This window comes from Leptopilina heterotoma, unplaced genomic scaffold (genome assembly GCF_015476425.1).
Source record: "Leptopilina heterotoma isolate Lh14 unplaced genomic scaffold, ASM1547642v1 Lhet_4, whole genome shotgun sequence".
In the NCBI taxonomy this organism is placed as follows: domain Eukaryota; kingdom Metazoa; phylum Arthropoda; class Insecta; order Hymenoptera; family Figitidae; genus Leptopilina; species Leptopilina heterotoma.
Window position 1 is genome coordinate 989,018 of NW_025111063.1, and position 14,636 is coordinate 1,003,653.

At 22.7% G+C, this 14,636-nt stretch overlaps 1 protein-coding gene across 1 annotated transcript in view; it reads right to left on the reverse strand.

The window, feature by feature from the left end:
• LOC122506240 (collagen alpha-1(XVIII) chain) overlaps positions 1 to 14,636 on the reverse strand; it is a 260,714-nt gene that overhangs the window by 31,800 nt on the left and 214,278 nt on the right. The window contains exons 7-8 of the mRNA XM_043618315.1: positions 846 to 936; positions 644 to 753 (exon numbers count right to left, since the gene is read on the reverse strand). Coding sequence (XP_043474250.1) covers positions 644 to 753; positions 846 to 936 — 201 coding nt within the window. The remainder of the gene's footprint in view (positions 1 to 643; positions 754 to 845; positions 937 to 14,636) is intronic.

A 14,636-nucleotide genomic window follows, 5' to 3' on the forward strand; every position in this document is an offset into this window, starting at 1 on the left:
AAAAATTTTAAATAAAATATTTTCAATTTCAGAGTTCCAACTTTATATCTCAAGGTTAAAAATACGAAATAGAAAAAATAATTTTCTTCTCTACAGACAACGATTTTTTTAATTATTTCTGGTTGAGTTAGAGTAAAAAAAAAAAAAAAATGTCAACATTAACGAAAATTAACTTCTCATGTTTTGAAAATTTTTTTTTAATGAAGGAGAAAATAGTTGCACATGCGAGAAAGTGTAAAAATTCTCTTTTCTCTCGAGATTTCTTGAACAGAAAAAAAAAGAATTAGAAAAATGGAGAGAAAAAGATGAAAAGAAAAATGCAGAAAAGGAAGAGAAAAAAATATAATAGAGAAGAAAAAGAAAGTATAGAAAAAAAGAAAATATATAGAAAAGAAAAAAAAAAGAATTAGAAAAAATAAAGAAAAGAAAAAATATAGAAAAAGAATAAAAAAATACAGAAAAAGAGAAAAAATATAGAAAAAGACAAAAAATACAGAAAAAAGAGAAAAAATAGAGAAGAAAAAAATTGATGGAAGAAGGAAAAAGAGTTCTGATAAAAGAAAAGAAAAATGAAAGTTTAATAATGTAACACGAGTTTTTAAAAAGAAGGAGAGAAAAAAAAGGGAGGAAATATTGTGTTCACCTCGTCATTAAGGTCGAAGCCATCTCCTGGAGGACCTGGTGGTCCCGGTGGTCCTCTCACACTCTCACCCTTGTCTCCTTTGTCACCCTTTTCACCTTTCATAGCGCGAGCTAAAAAATAGGGTTTTCATTTTTAATCGATTCATATATATGGCTGATTATTATTGTTCGCCATAAATTTTTTTTTCCTTTATTCAACTTACCGTCGACATTTGGTGGCGGTGGTGTAATTAACGGTGGTGGATTAAATTCCTCGCTTCCCTCACCATTATCATCATCATCATCAGTTACAATCTATGGCAAAAAAGAAGAAAACAAAAAAGATGACAAAAAATTAGAAGAAGAAAAAAAATTTTTTTTCCCATTTTTAACTTGCGAGAAATATAGTGTATTTCACTTTGAATTTCGTGTGCGGAAAGTTATCCAAAAGATTACAAGTTAGTTTATAAGCACAAGTTTCAATACACTCCCGCATATCTATACAATATGTGGGGGTTATAGAAGAGAAGCGCGAAATGAGCTGCTTAATTTAGTTCTGAACTCAGAGAAGAGAATGTTGGAAACACGTGTGTAAAATTAATACAAAATTTAGTTTAATTAATACGGCAGTTAGTTTCTAAAATGGTTATTTTGTTAAACATTTACACATATATACATCTCTCTCTCTCTTTCGTTGAAGATTTTTTTTTTTAAATAAATTATTACGAAATTGCACAATATTTTCTTTTTCCCATTAAAAAAAAAATTTTTTAATTTAAAAAACAAAACAAAGAATTGAATGAAAATATTTTTTCTTGCATTAAACAAAATGGAAAAATTAAAAATATAAAGAAACTATTAAATATTTTTTTTTTTCATTAAACAAAATGAAAAAAAATATAAAAAAAGTAAATATTAAAATTAGTTATAAAACAAAAAATTACCTTTAAAAAATAAGTTAAATAATAAATATATATATACAAAAAAATAAACAAATAATAAAAAGGAATAATCAAATTTGTATAGAAAAATAAAAAACAGAATATTGAAAAAAAAAATTCTTTTTTAAATAATAAATGACAATAAAAAAAGGGAAAAACAATGAATAATAAATTCTACACAGGATGGAAACTGTTATTCAAAATGATTTTATTCATTATTATATTTTTTTTCATTTAATAAAATGAAAAGATGGGAAAAAAATAAAGAAAAAATTAAAAATATTTTTTACTTATTTTAATATTAAACAAAATGGAAAAATATAGAAAATAAAGAAAATATTATAATTTAAAAATTGAAAGAAAATAAAAATTAAAAAATTCATTTTAAAAAATGAATTAAATAATAAACGTAACAGACAAAATAAATAAATGATAAATTGATAATAACGAAAGAGAAAAATAATGAATAATAAATTCCTAACAGATGAAAATTGTAAATCAAAATCATTTTTTTTCATTAAACAAAATGGAAAAATTTAAAAAATAAAGAAAATACTAAAAAAAATATTTTTTTTTCATAAAAAAAAAATGGAAAAATCTAAAAAATAAAGAAAATATTAAAATTAGTTGAAAACAGTTAAATAATAAAATGCATTATAAATAAATATTTATGTATTTCTTTAAAAATACATTTATTTATTTATTTAGTAATTAAAAGGAAATAATAAAAATTGTACAGAAAAATAAATAGCAGAAATTAATAAAAAAACTTTAAAAAAAAAAAAAAAAATAAAATGGTAATAACCAAAGAGAAAAATAATGAAAAAGTAAATTCTGAACAAATGAAAATTGATATTCAAAATGATTTTACTCATTATTTTTGTTTCATTCCCTTTGTAAAAATTATATAATTCATTATTTTACTCACTTTTATACATTCTATTCATTATCTGCATTACACATTTTCTCGTATAAAAGATGTATTTTTTTTTTAAATTGGAAAAATATTATTTAATATTATTTTAAAAATTAATTAATACTATGAAAATACTATTAATTAATATTATGGCAAATACTAATTAATATATTAAAAATATTATTAATTAATAAAAATATTATTAATTAATAAAAATATTATTAATTAATAAAAATATTATTAATTAATAAAAATAATTTTGTTTATTAATATTAATAGTAATTAATATTTAAATATATAAATATTTAACGATTACGATTAATTACAAAGTTTAAATAATCGTTAGTTACCTACAACCGGTTTAAACAAATAAAATTTACCGCAAAATGTTATTAATTATTATAATATATTTTTAATTTAGCTACAATAAACATTAAAATTAAATAATTACAAATTTTGAATTAGTTTAACGTATTATTAAAATTAATCTTATTCAAATATTTATTAATTAATTTTAAATCTAATTTTAAATTATTTTTTTTTATTTACAACGTTTTCCTTTTATTAATTTTATTCAATTATTGATTAAAACACTTTCAAAACTATTTTCAAATTATTTATTTTTATTTACAACACGTTTTTTTTTTATTCAATTATTTATTCAAACACTGACCTTTTCAGATAAATTCCATCTAATTATATGAAATGACGAGACTAACCAGCTGCTGTTTTTTTTTTACAAAAAAACTTGCGTCCCAGTTTTCAATAATTGTTTTATTATTTATGACTATATTAGGATAAGAATACTGAATAATAAAAGAATAGAGTAACATAAAATAAACAGAATTTAAATTTATTAACATTTTCGGAATATTGAACATGAAAATAGAATTTTTAGCATTTATATTCGCCAAATAAATAAATAATGAAAATCTAAGAATAAAATGCTAATAATAAAGAGAAAAATAAGATCTGTAGTAAAATAATAAAATAAAAAATAAGACGAGTAATGAAATATAAAAATAGAAACAAATAAGAATAATTATAATAAAATAAGAAAATGAAAAATAAGACGAGCAGTGAATGGAAAAAAAAGATAAATAAGATAAAAAATAAAGAAATAAAATAAAAAATAAGATGAATATAAAAAAATGTTTTACGTAGAACAACGATAAGTTTCTTTAGATTAGCGAAAGTCTTAACTGAATAAACTAAAAGTTTCGCTAATATAGTGAAATTATTTTTCGCTGTTAAAGGTAAATCTTTTTTTTCCGTGAAATTAAAAAAACAATATTAAAAGAAATAAAAAAGAAATTTAAAAAAAAACATTAAAAAAAACATTTTTCGAAAATGAAAAAATATTAAAGAAAAAATAAATAAAAAGTGGAAAAAACATAAAGTTTCTTATTTAAATAACTTAAATTAATTTAACTATCTTAAATACAATTTGCTACAGATGGAAAAAAATATTTTAATTCGTTTTTAATTATCACAAATTGTATACGTATATATATATATGTTTCTAGAGAAAATGCATTTTTACATCCGGACCAAAAAGTCTCTTTAAAAGATGGAGATAATAAAATTTTAGGAGAAGATTTTTGCAGTCTCTCAAGTTGAAGCAACGTCGTAATTTTAGAAATTGTAAAGTCGTAACTCGAGCGTAATCCGTATAATACTTCACCTCATACAGAAACGAGGGAGATGTTATCCTGGGAGGGTAAACTTGCTGCTACAATTGTTTAGTATCCTTTTTAACTTTGACGACACGCTTTTCCTTCAAATATCCCTCTTATTACTTTTCCCATGAAATTATTTAGTTTCATATACGTACATCTATTTCTTTTTCTTTTTCTACTTCTTCTAAAAAATAATAAAATGTTTTTTTTTTTTTTTTGAAAGAAAGAGACAAACGGATTTTTTTTATTGCTAAATTATTAGTTGTCTAGTTTTGTTATTAACTTATTTTCTTTTTTATGTATTTTTTTATTTACTCTCCCTGTTCCTTTTTTTATTTTTATACTATTTCTTTTTTTTTTTTTTTTATTTATATATTTATTTATTAGTATGTTGTCTATAAAATTATTTATTTTCATAATCGTTTTTATATGCAAATAAATAAATTTATTTTTATTTTCATTTTTTTGTAAATATTACTTATTTCTTTTATTTACTTTTTTATTTATTACATTGTCATCACTATTTTTTTTGCTATTTTCAGTTATTTCTGTTTATTTACTTTATTTATTTTCTATTATTTATAGAAATTCTATTTATTACTTAAATACTGATTCAAAATTGTTTAAATATTGTAAATATTGTTTTAAATATTTAAATATTGTTTTAAATATTTATTTCACTTATTTACATATTCATTTACTTGTCACTAACTTTCTATTTATTCATTCACAAAATTATCAATTAATATTTAAATTTAACTGAAGTGAAAAAAATCCTTATTAATTATTTACTTTTTAATTATAACGATTGAAATGTTTTTGAACTATTTTCCCATTTTTTTTTCACATTTACTTCATTATTATTTTTACCTCGCTATTATGTACTATAACTATATATTAAAATTACGAATGAATTTAGTATTATGCGGGAGCTTCTTATTTTCTCAAATATTCCTTTCTAGTAAATGAAGTTTAAGAAGATTACACTCCATTAGGAAAGCCACTGACTTCATTGTATATTCTTCTTAAAAAAAAAAGAAAAGAAAAAAGAAAACACAGTAAAAATACGAATTGGCATTTTTTCTAGACTTTTTCATAAGTAAAGCTTTAAAAACTCGGGTAAGAAGCTCTAATTGGTTTTTTCTGCGTTCAAACTACTTAGTAAATAGTGTGCCATTTTGTGTTTAAATTTTTAAAATATATTTTTCTTTCGCTAAATAAATAAATGAAGAAATAATTATGTTAATTCTAGATTTATAGTTCTACAGTTGTCTCTCGATAAGTGGGCCACTTTTTTAAATAAGCGAGGCAAATGAATAATAATATTTGAATTTTCCCGAAATTATTCACGAGAATAATAATATTAATTTTAATTATTTAGGAAAAATAAATGAAAAAAATAATTATAATAATTTATGTCGATAAACTTAATTATAATAATTAAGTTTATCGTAATAAATAATAATTTTAAAAAACAGTTTCAATAGCTGAAGTCGTTGAGGGGCATGAAACTTTAATATTAAAGGTTCGAATCTCCACAGAGGTGGAAAATTTTCTTTCAGATTTATAATAAAAAATAGGAAACAAAAAATAAAATATAAAATAATGAAAATAAAATTAAAATATAAAATAATAAAAATAAAATTAAAATATAAAATAAAAAAATGAAATTAAAATATAAAATAATAAAAATAAAATTAAAATATAAAATAAAAAAATAAAATTAAAATATAAAATAAAAAAATAAATAAAAATAGTAAAATAAATAAAGCAATAATAAAATTTTAGAATGACGCCTATTATAGAATGAAAAATTTTCAAAAGAGTATTTTTTTCATTGCACTTAATTAAATAAATTCAAGAGAAAGAAGATAAGGAAGCTGGGATTTTTTTTCTATTTTTTTTTTTTTATAGAAAAGATCCTCTCTGAGTTTCACTTTGAAAAAAAGGGTTTTACTATCTATGCATTTGCCCAATAGGATCTATACTTGCGTCTAACTACTTATAAAATTTCTCAAAAGAAACCTCTTCTAATCTGCAGTTAGTTTCAGCTCCATAGAAAACATTTGTACTGGACTTTTTCTTCGAACATCAGGACTATGTCTGTTTAACTTTTATGTTTTTTCTTCTGTCCTTTGAAGAACCAATATTTTTCAGCTTTACAGCAAGAGTCGTCGAGGTCGTCGTCGTCGTCGTCGTCGTCGTTGTCGTTCGTCGCATACAGAAAAGAAATATTTCCTCAAAGCTTCATAATAAGAATTTTTTACTCTCTACGTTATCAAAAGAATTTTCTTTTATTTTTCTCTATCTCACTTTTTTCTTAATTAGAATAAAATTAAGATAAATAAATAAATTATTAAATAAATATTAAAAAATTATTTTTTTTTTGGAACTTGGAAAATTTTTAATTAATTTTTTCCTTAGTAATAAGAATTGAATTAAAGTTATTAAAATAAATTAATATTTAAATTCAATTTGAAATGTTTCAAAAATGAGAACAGAAAAAATAATTTTCTCTTTTAATTAAAATAATAATGATAATAATAATAAAAAGAAAAGTTTTCCACAACAACCTCCGATAATAAAAAGCTATTTCGCTTTTAATTCTATTAAACATCAACAATAGAATGTTTTATAATTAAATTTTTTTAATCAATTTCATTTTTCATATTCTGAAAATATTTGAAATATGATGTATATTCATATAACTCATTGTTGTTTGTAATGAAAGAATTTTTATTAAACAAAAATAATATAATATTAAATATAGAATATATATAGAATTTATATAGAAAAAACATTTCTCTATTTAAATTTTAAATTATACAGAAAAAAAGGAATAAATATTTATATATGTATGTATATGTTACAGGATATAATTAATATACGAAGCAACCAGTATAATTGGAAATTAACAAGATTAAATTCTTAATGAGAAATATTCCAGTGTATCTCCGCGAATAATTACCATTTTATAAACTTGTTTACGTAAATGAGGTCGCTATGAGTGGGATCAAAATTCAAAAGTAAAGGAAAAAAATATTCTTTTCTTTTCAATTCAGGACGTAAAACAAAAAAAATATGAGGTAAAAAAAAGTTTTATTTTTAGATATATATGATGAAGGAACTCTCATTAAGTAAATGTCTCGGTTCACGAATTATAAATATTATATATATTTTTTTTTTTGCTAGACAATAGTCATTTTCTAATTGGCGAGTGTGTGTGTGTAGGGGGGGGGGGGGGTTTCTCGCAGTTAATTATCTTATTGCCAATACGCAGGCGTCAGATATGATGATTAATAAGGTCGAAGGCAAATCAGGTCTTGCCATATATGCGGAAGGATTTCATATCCAGCAATTCGGTTAGCGCTAAGTGTTTTCCAATAATTATTGTCCAGACATTCAGGTTTCCTCATACATATAGTGGATAGATCATTATATTTTTTCTATACATATGCATATATATATATATATATATATTATTCATCCATTTTCGGAAATGATATATTATTTACGTTTATATAGTGTCATCAGAAAATTTTTCTATAAAAAATTTACGAGTAACCTTTCGATGGAAACGAAAAATAATTTTAATTACTTTTCACATTATTGGAGAATTCTTTTCAGGTTCTAGAAACTTTGGTTTTTATATAAAAGTGTTATTATTTTTTGTTTTTTTTATATTTGTGTATGTAAAGAAACCAATAAATTTAATAAAGAAATTAGTAAATATAATTAAAAATACTTCATAATAATAAATACTAATTCTTAGGAATTATTAAATGTCCTGTCTGACTAATATCGATTTGTACTACTTTTTTCATATTACAAAAAGCATGTGTCCGAATGAATTAACATTAACTACTGATTATTATTATAGAATATCAGAAAAATGAATACTAGTTTTTGTCTGACTAAAAATTAATTATACTACTGAAAAGTAAATTTTATAAATTCAGAGAAAAGTCAGCCTGACAAACATTGACTTATGCTACTGATTTCATTATATTCAAATGCTCTGTCTGAATATAATCGATGGTAAATATAATGTCTAATTAAAATTTTTGCTTCTACTTAATTGGAAAATAATGAGAATTTCCGAAGTGAGAGTCTGACTTTAATTGACTCTTACTACTGATAAGTAAACTAATACGATAAAATTTCCAATATTATGAGAAAATTATATGACTGTAAACTGACTTTAACTACTGTTTTTCAAAATTAAATTCTGAAGATTTCTTACTGTGACCTACTTTATTCGAGTTCTATTACTATTATTATTTTAAGTAATACAAAAAAGGAAATGGATTAGGAGAAATATCACTTATATTATTAATAATTTTGTCTAACTAAACATTAATTTTACCTACTGATTATACAACTGAAGAAAAATTTGATGAAAGTTTTGTCTGAAAAAAAACGATTCATATACTACTGAATTCGAATTATTAAAATTTTTGTCTGACTAATATTGATTTTGACTACTGAATTTATATTATAAATTTATAACAATGCAGAAAAACATGTCTGACTATTATTTACATTATAACACAAAAATTAATAATAGTTTTGTCTGATTAAAAATTATATTAACTACTGAATTCTAATCCTTGGGATTTAATTACAGATTGGTCTGACAAAAATCGAGTTTTTATTTTCGATTTTATGTTATAAGTGCAAAAACAAAAATGTCTGACTATAACTACTGATTATAGAATTGCAAAAAAAATGTTTTGTCCGATTAAAAACGATTTATACTACTTAATTCTAATTCTTAGCAATTATTAAAATTTCCGTCTGACTAAAACAATTTTAACTACTGATTATAGAATTGCAAAAGAAGTTGAAGAAATTTTGTCTGACTGAAACAATTTCTACTACTGATTATAAAACTTTAAAAAAAAGTTGATGATATTTGTGTCTGACTATAAACGATTTAAACTACTAAATTCTAATTCTTAAAAATTATTTAAAGTCTGGTGTCATTAAAATTGATTTTCATTACTAATTTTATACTATCACAATAGGGAATAATGTGCCTGACTCAGACTAACTTTACCTACTGACACAAAATAAGTTACTTGACAAAAAAATATACTTAACTAAAAAAATATTTATACCACTGAATTTAAATTCATGGAAAGTAAAAAATTTCTGTTTGGCTATAACATTGATTTTTACTACTTATTTTACATTAGCAGTACAAAAAAAAGTCTGATAAAAATTGCCTCTAATTACTAACTAGACAAGTTTAGAAATAATAATATAAGTTTTGCCTGACTAAAAACGATCCTTACTATTGAATTCTAATATTTTTTGTATTTTATACTAAAAGTTGCGTATAATTGTATTTATAACAAAATAATAAAATACTACCAATAAAATGTAAATATAAGTATAATAAATTATTTGACACTTAAATAATAAATAAACAAAATATTAATATTCTTTTAAAAAATAAATATTTAATTTAAAAAGTTTGCAAAAGTTTTGAAACTTTTTAGACTTTCACATTTGTTTGTTTTAAAAGCATATTAACATTTTAATCAGATCTAAGAAAATGTTTTCTTGACTACAAAAAAAAATTTAAGAAGACTTTTAAATTTCTCTTAAAATAAAATTAAAACAATAAATTTAAATATACTATTTAAAAAATTTTCTTCTCTATGTAATTTAAAAATTAGTAACTCGTGAGATAAAGTGACAAAAAGTATGTCTGAGTTTAACTACTAATTTTATAGAACAGAAGAAAAATTAATAAGTTTCGTCTGACTAAAAATAATCTTTCCTACTGAATATAAAAATTTTGTATTACATTGAAAGTTACGTCTGACTAAAATCGATTTTTACTACTGATTTTATATTATATCACTTTAAAAAGGTATGTCTGACTAAATAGAATTTTTACTACTGATTTTATATTGCCACTAAAAAAGTATGCCTGATTGTTACTGATTTTATATTAACACTTTAAAAAAGTATGTCTGACTAAAAACTTTTTTACTACTGATTTTATATTAACACTTTAAAAAGTATGTCTGACTAAAAACTATTTTTACTACTGATATTATATTAACACTTTAAAAAGTATGTCTGACTAAAAACTATTTTTACTACTGATTTTATATTAACACTTTTAAAAAATATTTCTGACTGTAACTGACCTGAACTACTAAATAAAAAATCGCAAAAAAAAGTTTTGTCTGACTAATAACGAGATTTACTACTGAAATGTCATTTCTTGTATTAAATTAAAAATTGAGTTTTATTAAAAATGATTTTAATACTGATTTTATATTAACACCATAAGAAATTGCAAAAAAAAGGTTTGTCTGATTAAAGACGATTTATACTACTGAATTATAATATTTTATTATTTATTGAAAGTTGCGTCTAAAATCTGACTAAAATCGATTTTTACTACTGATTTTATATTATCACTTTAAAAAGGTATGTCTGAGTAAAAACGATTTTTACTACTGATTTTATATTAACACTTTAAAAAATTATGTCTGACTAAAAACGAATGTTCCTACTGATTTTATATTAAAACTTTAAAAAAGTATGTCTGACTGTAACTGACTTAAACTACAAAATATAGAATTACATAAAAAATTGTGTCTGATTGAAAACGATTTATACTACTGAATTCTAATATTTTGTACTAAATTAAAAATTACGTCTGACTAAAACCAATGCATACCACTGAATTCTAATTCTTACTAAATGCTTAAAGTTTTCTCTGATTACAATCGAATTTCGTAGCTCATTTTTCGTTAACAATACAATAATATACATAGAATGAATTGATTTGGCAAATATGTTTTATTTCTCAAACCAAAAAAAAAAAAAAAAAAAAAAAATGAAAAATAAAAGAAAGTTACTCATAAAAAACACATTAACTATAATTTATTAAAATAGAAAAATTAATAGTAAAAGAAATAGTAAATATAAAATAATAGAATAAAATAGTAGGTATATATATACATTATAATATAATCAAGTAGAGCCTGAGGGAGACTGAAAGAGAGTGAGTGAGCGAGAGAGGGCAGAGAGTGCAGAGAGAATTTTATTGACTCTGGGATTAGTAAATGGATTGACATTGTCAGGAACATTCAGACTAAATGTTTCATGAACAGATTTAGTGGAACTCAAACGAAATAGGGTTGCAGCGAGAGAGAGGCTTGCGACAGGTTCTCTAACACAGTCGGGAATAGTGCTTCAAAGTACACACATGTGGTAACTACACAGGACATCAGGTGTACCTATCTTGATTAACAGAGGACCACCGCAAACGCCAATGACTTATCATAGAACGATCTACCGAAATCGTCCTATAAACTGTCATTTCCTCAATAAACTCCATACATACTGTCAACCATCTATATATATCTGTATATAATTTCCTTCCATATTTCTTGCAATCGCAAGAGATAACAATATTCAATTCACCTTGATTTGGAGATTCCATCAATTTTCCAAGGCTACAATTTATAAACCCCAACCCCCTTAATACTCGTAAATATATTGTGCTATATATATAGCTAGGAATGTGAACATTATATGCGGGTTGTACTTGAAAATGCAATCCTCAATATATTCTCATTTCGTGTCATAAAAATGTCTCGCTTTGCTCAAGAAGAAGAAGAAGGAAAAAATTAATATAAATCGAGTTGATTTTTATGTCAAATTGTCTTTCAAAATAGTATTTCGCAGTTTATTTATTTTTTTTTAAATTTTAGTTCTGTTACAAGTGTTATTTTCTTAGAAATAACACCAAAATAATGAGAAATTGATACTGTCTGACTAAAAATGTTTTATACTACTTAATTTGGAAGTAATAATTTTTTAAGAACGCGTCTGACTTAAATTGACTCTTACTACTGGTAACCTTTCGCTTAAAATACAATTTCTAATATTATGAGAATATTAATAGAACTTTCTAAACTGTCTGACTAAAAATATTTTTACTACTTAATTAAAAATTAATAAGAATTTTCTGAGAAAGCGTCTGACCTCAATTGACTTTTACTACTGGTAAGCGCACTATTCAAATAGAATTACTAATTTTATCAGAATATTAACAGTGTTTTTCTTGGTCTGACTAAAAATGCTTTTTCCACTTAGCCAATAATAAGAATTTATGAAGTAGGCGTCTGACTTAAATTGACTCTTACTACTAGAAAGAGATCTATTAAAATCCAATTTTTAATATTATAAAATTAATATTTTTCTGGTGTGACTTAAAAATGTGTTTTCTACTTAATTGGACAATAATAAGAATTTACGAAGTAGGCGTCTGACTTTAATTGACTCTTACTACTAAAAAGAGAACTATTAAAATCCAATTTCTAATATTATAAAATTAATATTTTTCTGGTCTGACTTAAAAATGAGTTTTCTACTTAATTGGAAAATAGTAAGAATTTCAGGAGTATGCGTCTGACTTAAATTGACTCTTACTACTGACAAGAGAACTATTAGGACATAAAACATAATTTCCAGTATTATCAGAATGTTAATGGAATTTTTTATTTCACTGACTAAAAATATTCTTTCTACTGAATTAGGAAATAAAAAAATATTGACAAGTAAGGTCTGACTTAAATTGACTGTTACTACTTATAGGAGCACTATTAAAATACAATTTCTAATATCATTACAATATTAACAGTATTTTTAGTTTTTACTGTCTGACGAAAATTACTTTTTTCTACTCAATTGGAAAATAATAAAAATTTACATAATAAGCGTCTGACTAAAATGGACTTTCACTACTAACAAGTAAAATAAGAAAATAATAAGAATTTTTAAAGAACACGTCTGACTTTTAATAGATTTTTTTACATGTCTGACTTAAATTGACTCTTACTACTAATAGACGCACTATTAAAATACAATTTCGAATATCATCATAATATTAACAGTATTTTTTTGTTGTCCGACTAAAAATATTCTTTCTCCTGAATTGGAGAATAATAAGAAATTGAAAAGTAACTGTCTAACTAAAATTAACTCTTTCTACTGATAAGCAAATTATTAAAATACAATTTTCAATATTCTATTTTCAATAAATAAATCAATAAATATTATCAGAATATAATAGTGTTTTTTATAACTATAAACTGACTTTTATTACTGCTTTCCAAATTAAAGAAATTCGGAAGATTTCCTATCACGACCAACTTTATTCGATTTTTATTACTTATTTCCTAGTAATAAAAAGGAAATAGATCCGTCCGTCCTAATAGAACTTTTATCACTGATTTCCAATTTTTAGAAATAAGAAATTTTTTCATCTTGTCAAAGTCAACTATTACTATTAAAATTGTATTTTTCTACTGATTTTAAAAACAAAACAAAAAATATAATAAATATAATAAATACTAAAAAGTAAAATACGTAAACTAAGAAAAACTCAGCCTGAATTAAAATTGACTTATACTACTGATTTCAGTATTAAAAAAGTATTAGAACCTTTTGTCTGACTATAATCGATGTTAACTACTAAAAAACAAAATCTTAATGCAGAAAAAGTACTGCATCAATAAAAAGAATTTAATTCCTCAATTGATGAATAATAATTTATAAAGTCGGTGTCTGACTTTAATGGACTTTTACTACTGATAAGAGAACTCTTAAGATAAAATTTCCAATATTATCAGAATATTGTATGACTATTAAATGACTTTTAACATATTGCTTCTCAATTTTAATTCACAAGATTTCTTACAGCCACCTACTTTATTCGAGTTCTATTACTATAATTATTTTTTAGTAGCAAAAAAAGAAATAGATCATTCAGACATAATTGGAGATTTATCAATGATTTTCAATTTTAAGAAATTAGAACAATTTTCATCTTTCGGACGTCGATTATTTTAAAATTGTACTTTATTACTAATTTTACAATTTATTAAAGATAAAGTGCCTTCTGTCTGACTATAATTATCTTTTTCTACTGATTTTACAACTAATGGCAAATTATACGTTCTGTCTGACTATAAATAAAGTTAACTACTGAATTCAAAATAATATTAATTCAGAAAAATTATGTTTGACTTAAACGCCCTCTTTCTATTTACATAACTGTTAATAAAAATATAAACTTTTTTGTCTGACTACAATTGGCGTTCACTACTGAGAAGCAAATAATAAAAATAAAAAAAAAAATTCTGCTCTAGACTTTTTTTTATTCTTTGTTGAAAATATCAAACGACTGCGATGAACTTTATTTCCGATACATAGAGAAGTGTTACCCTATATCGAACTTGAAGGGATTCATGGAAATGTTATTGGCTCAGGACATTTTCTCGGATCACTGCTCCCAACGACGAATTTTCAACGTATATTATAACAGAACGTTGTAAATATAGATGAACTTAAACGAAATTTAATGAATTACAATTGACATCTATTATATAATCCAAAGGGAGATGAACTTAATTTTCTTTTCAACATTTCAAAAACTTTGATCGC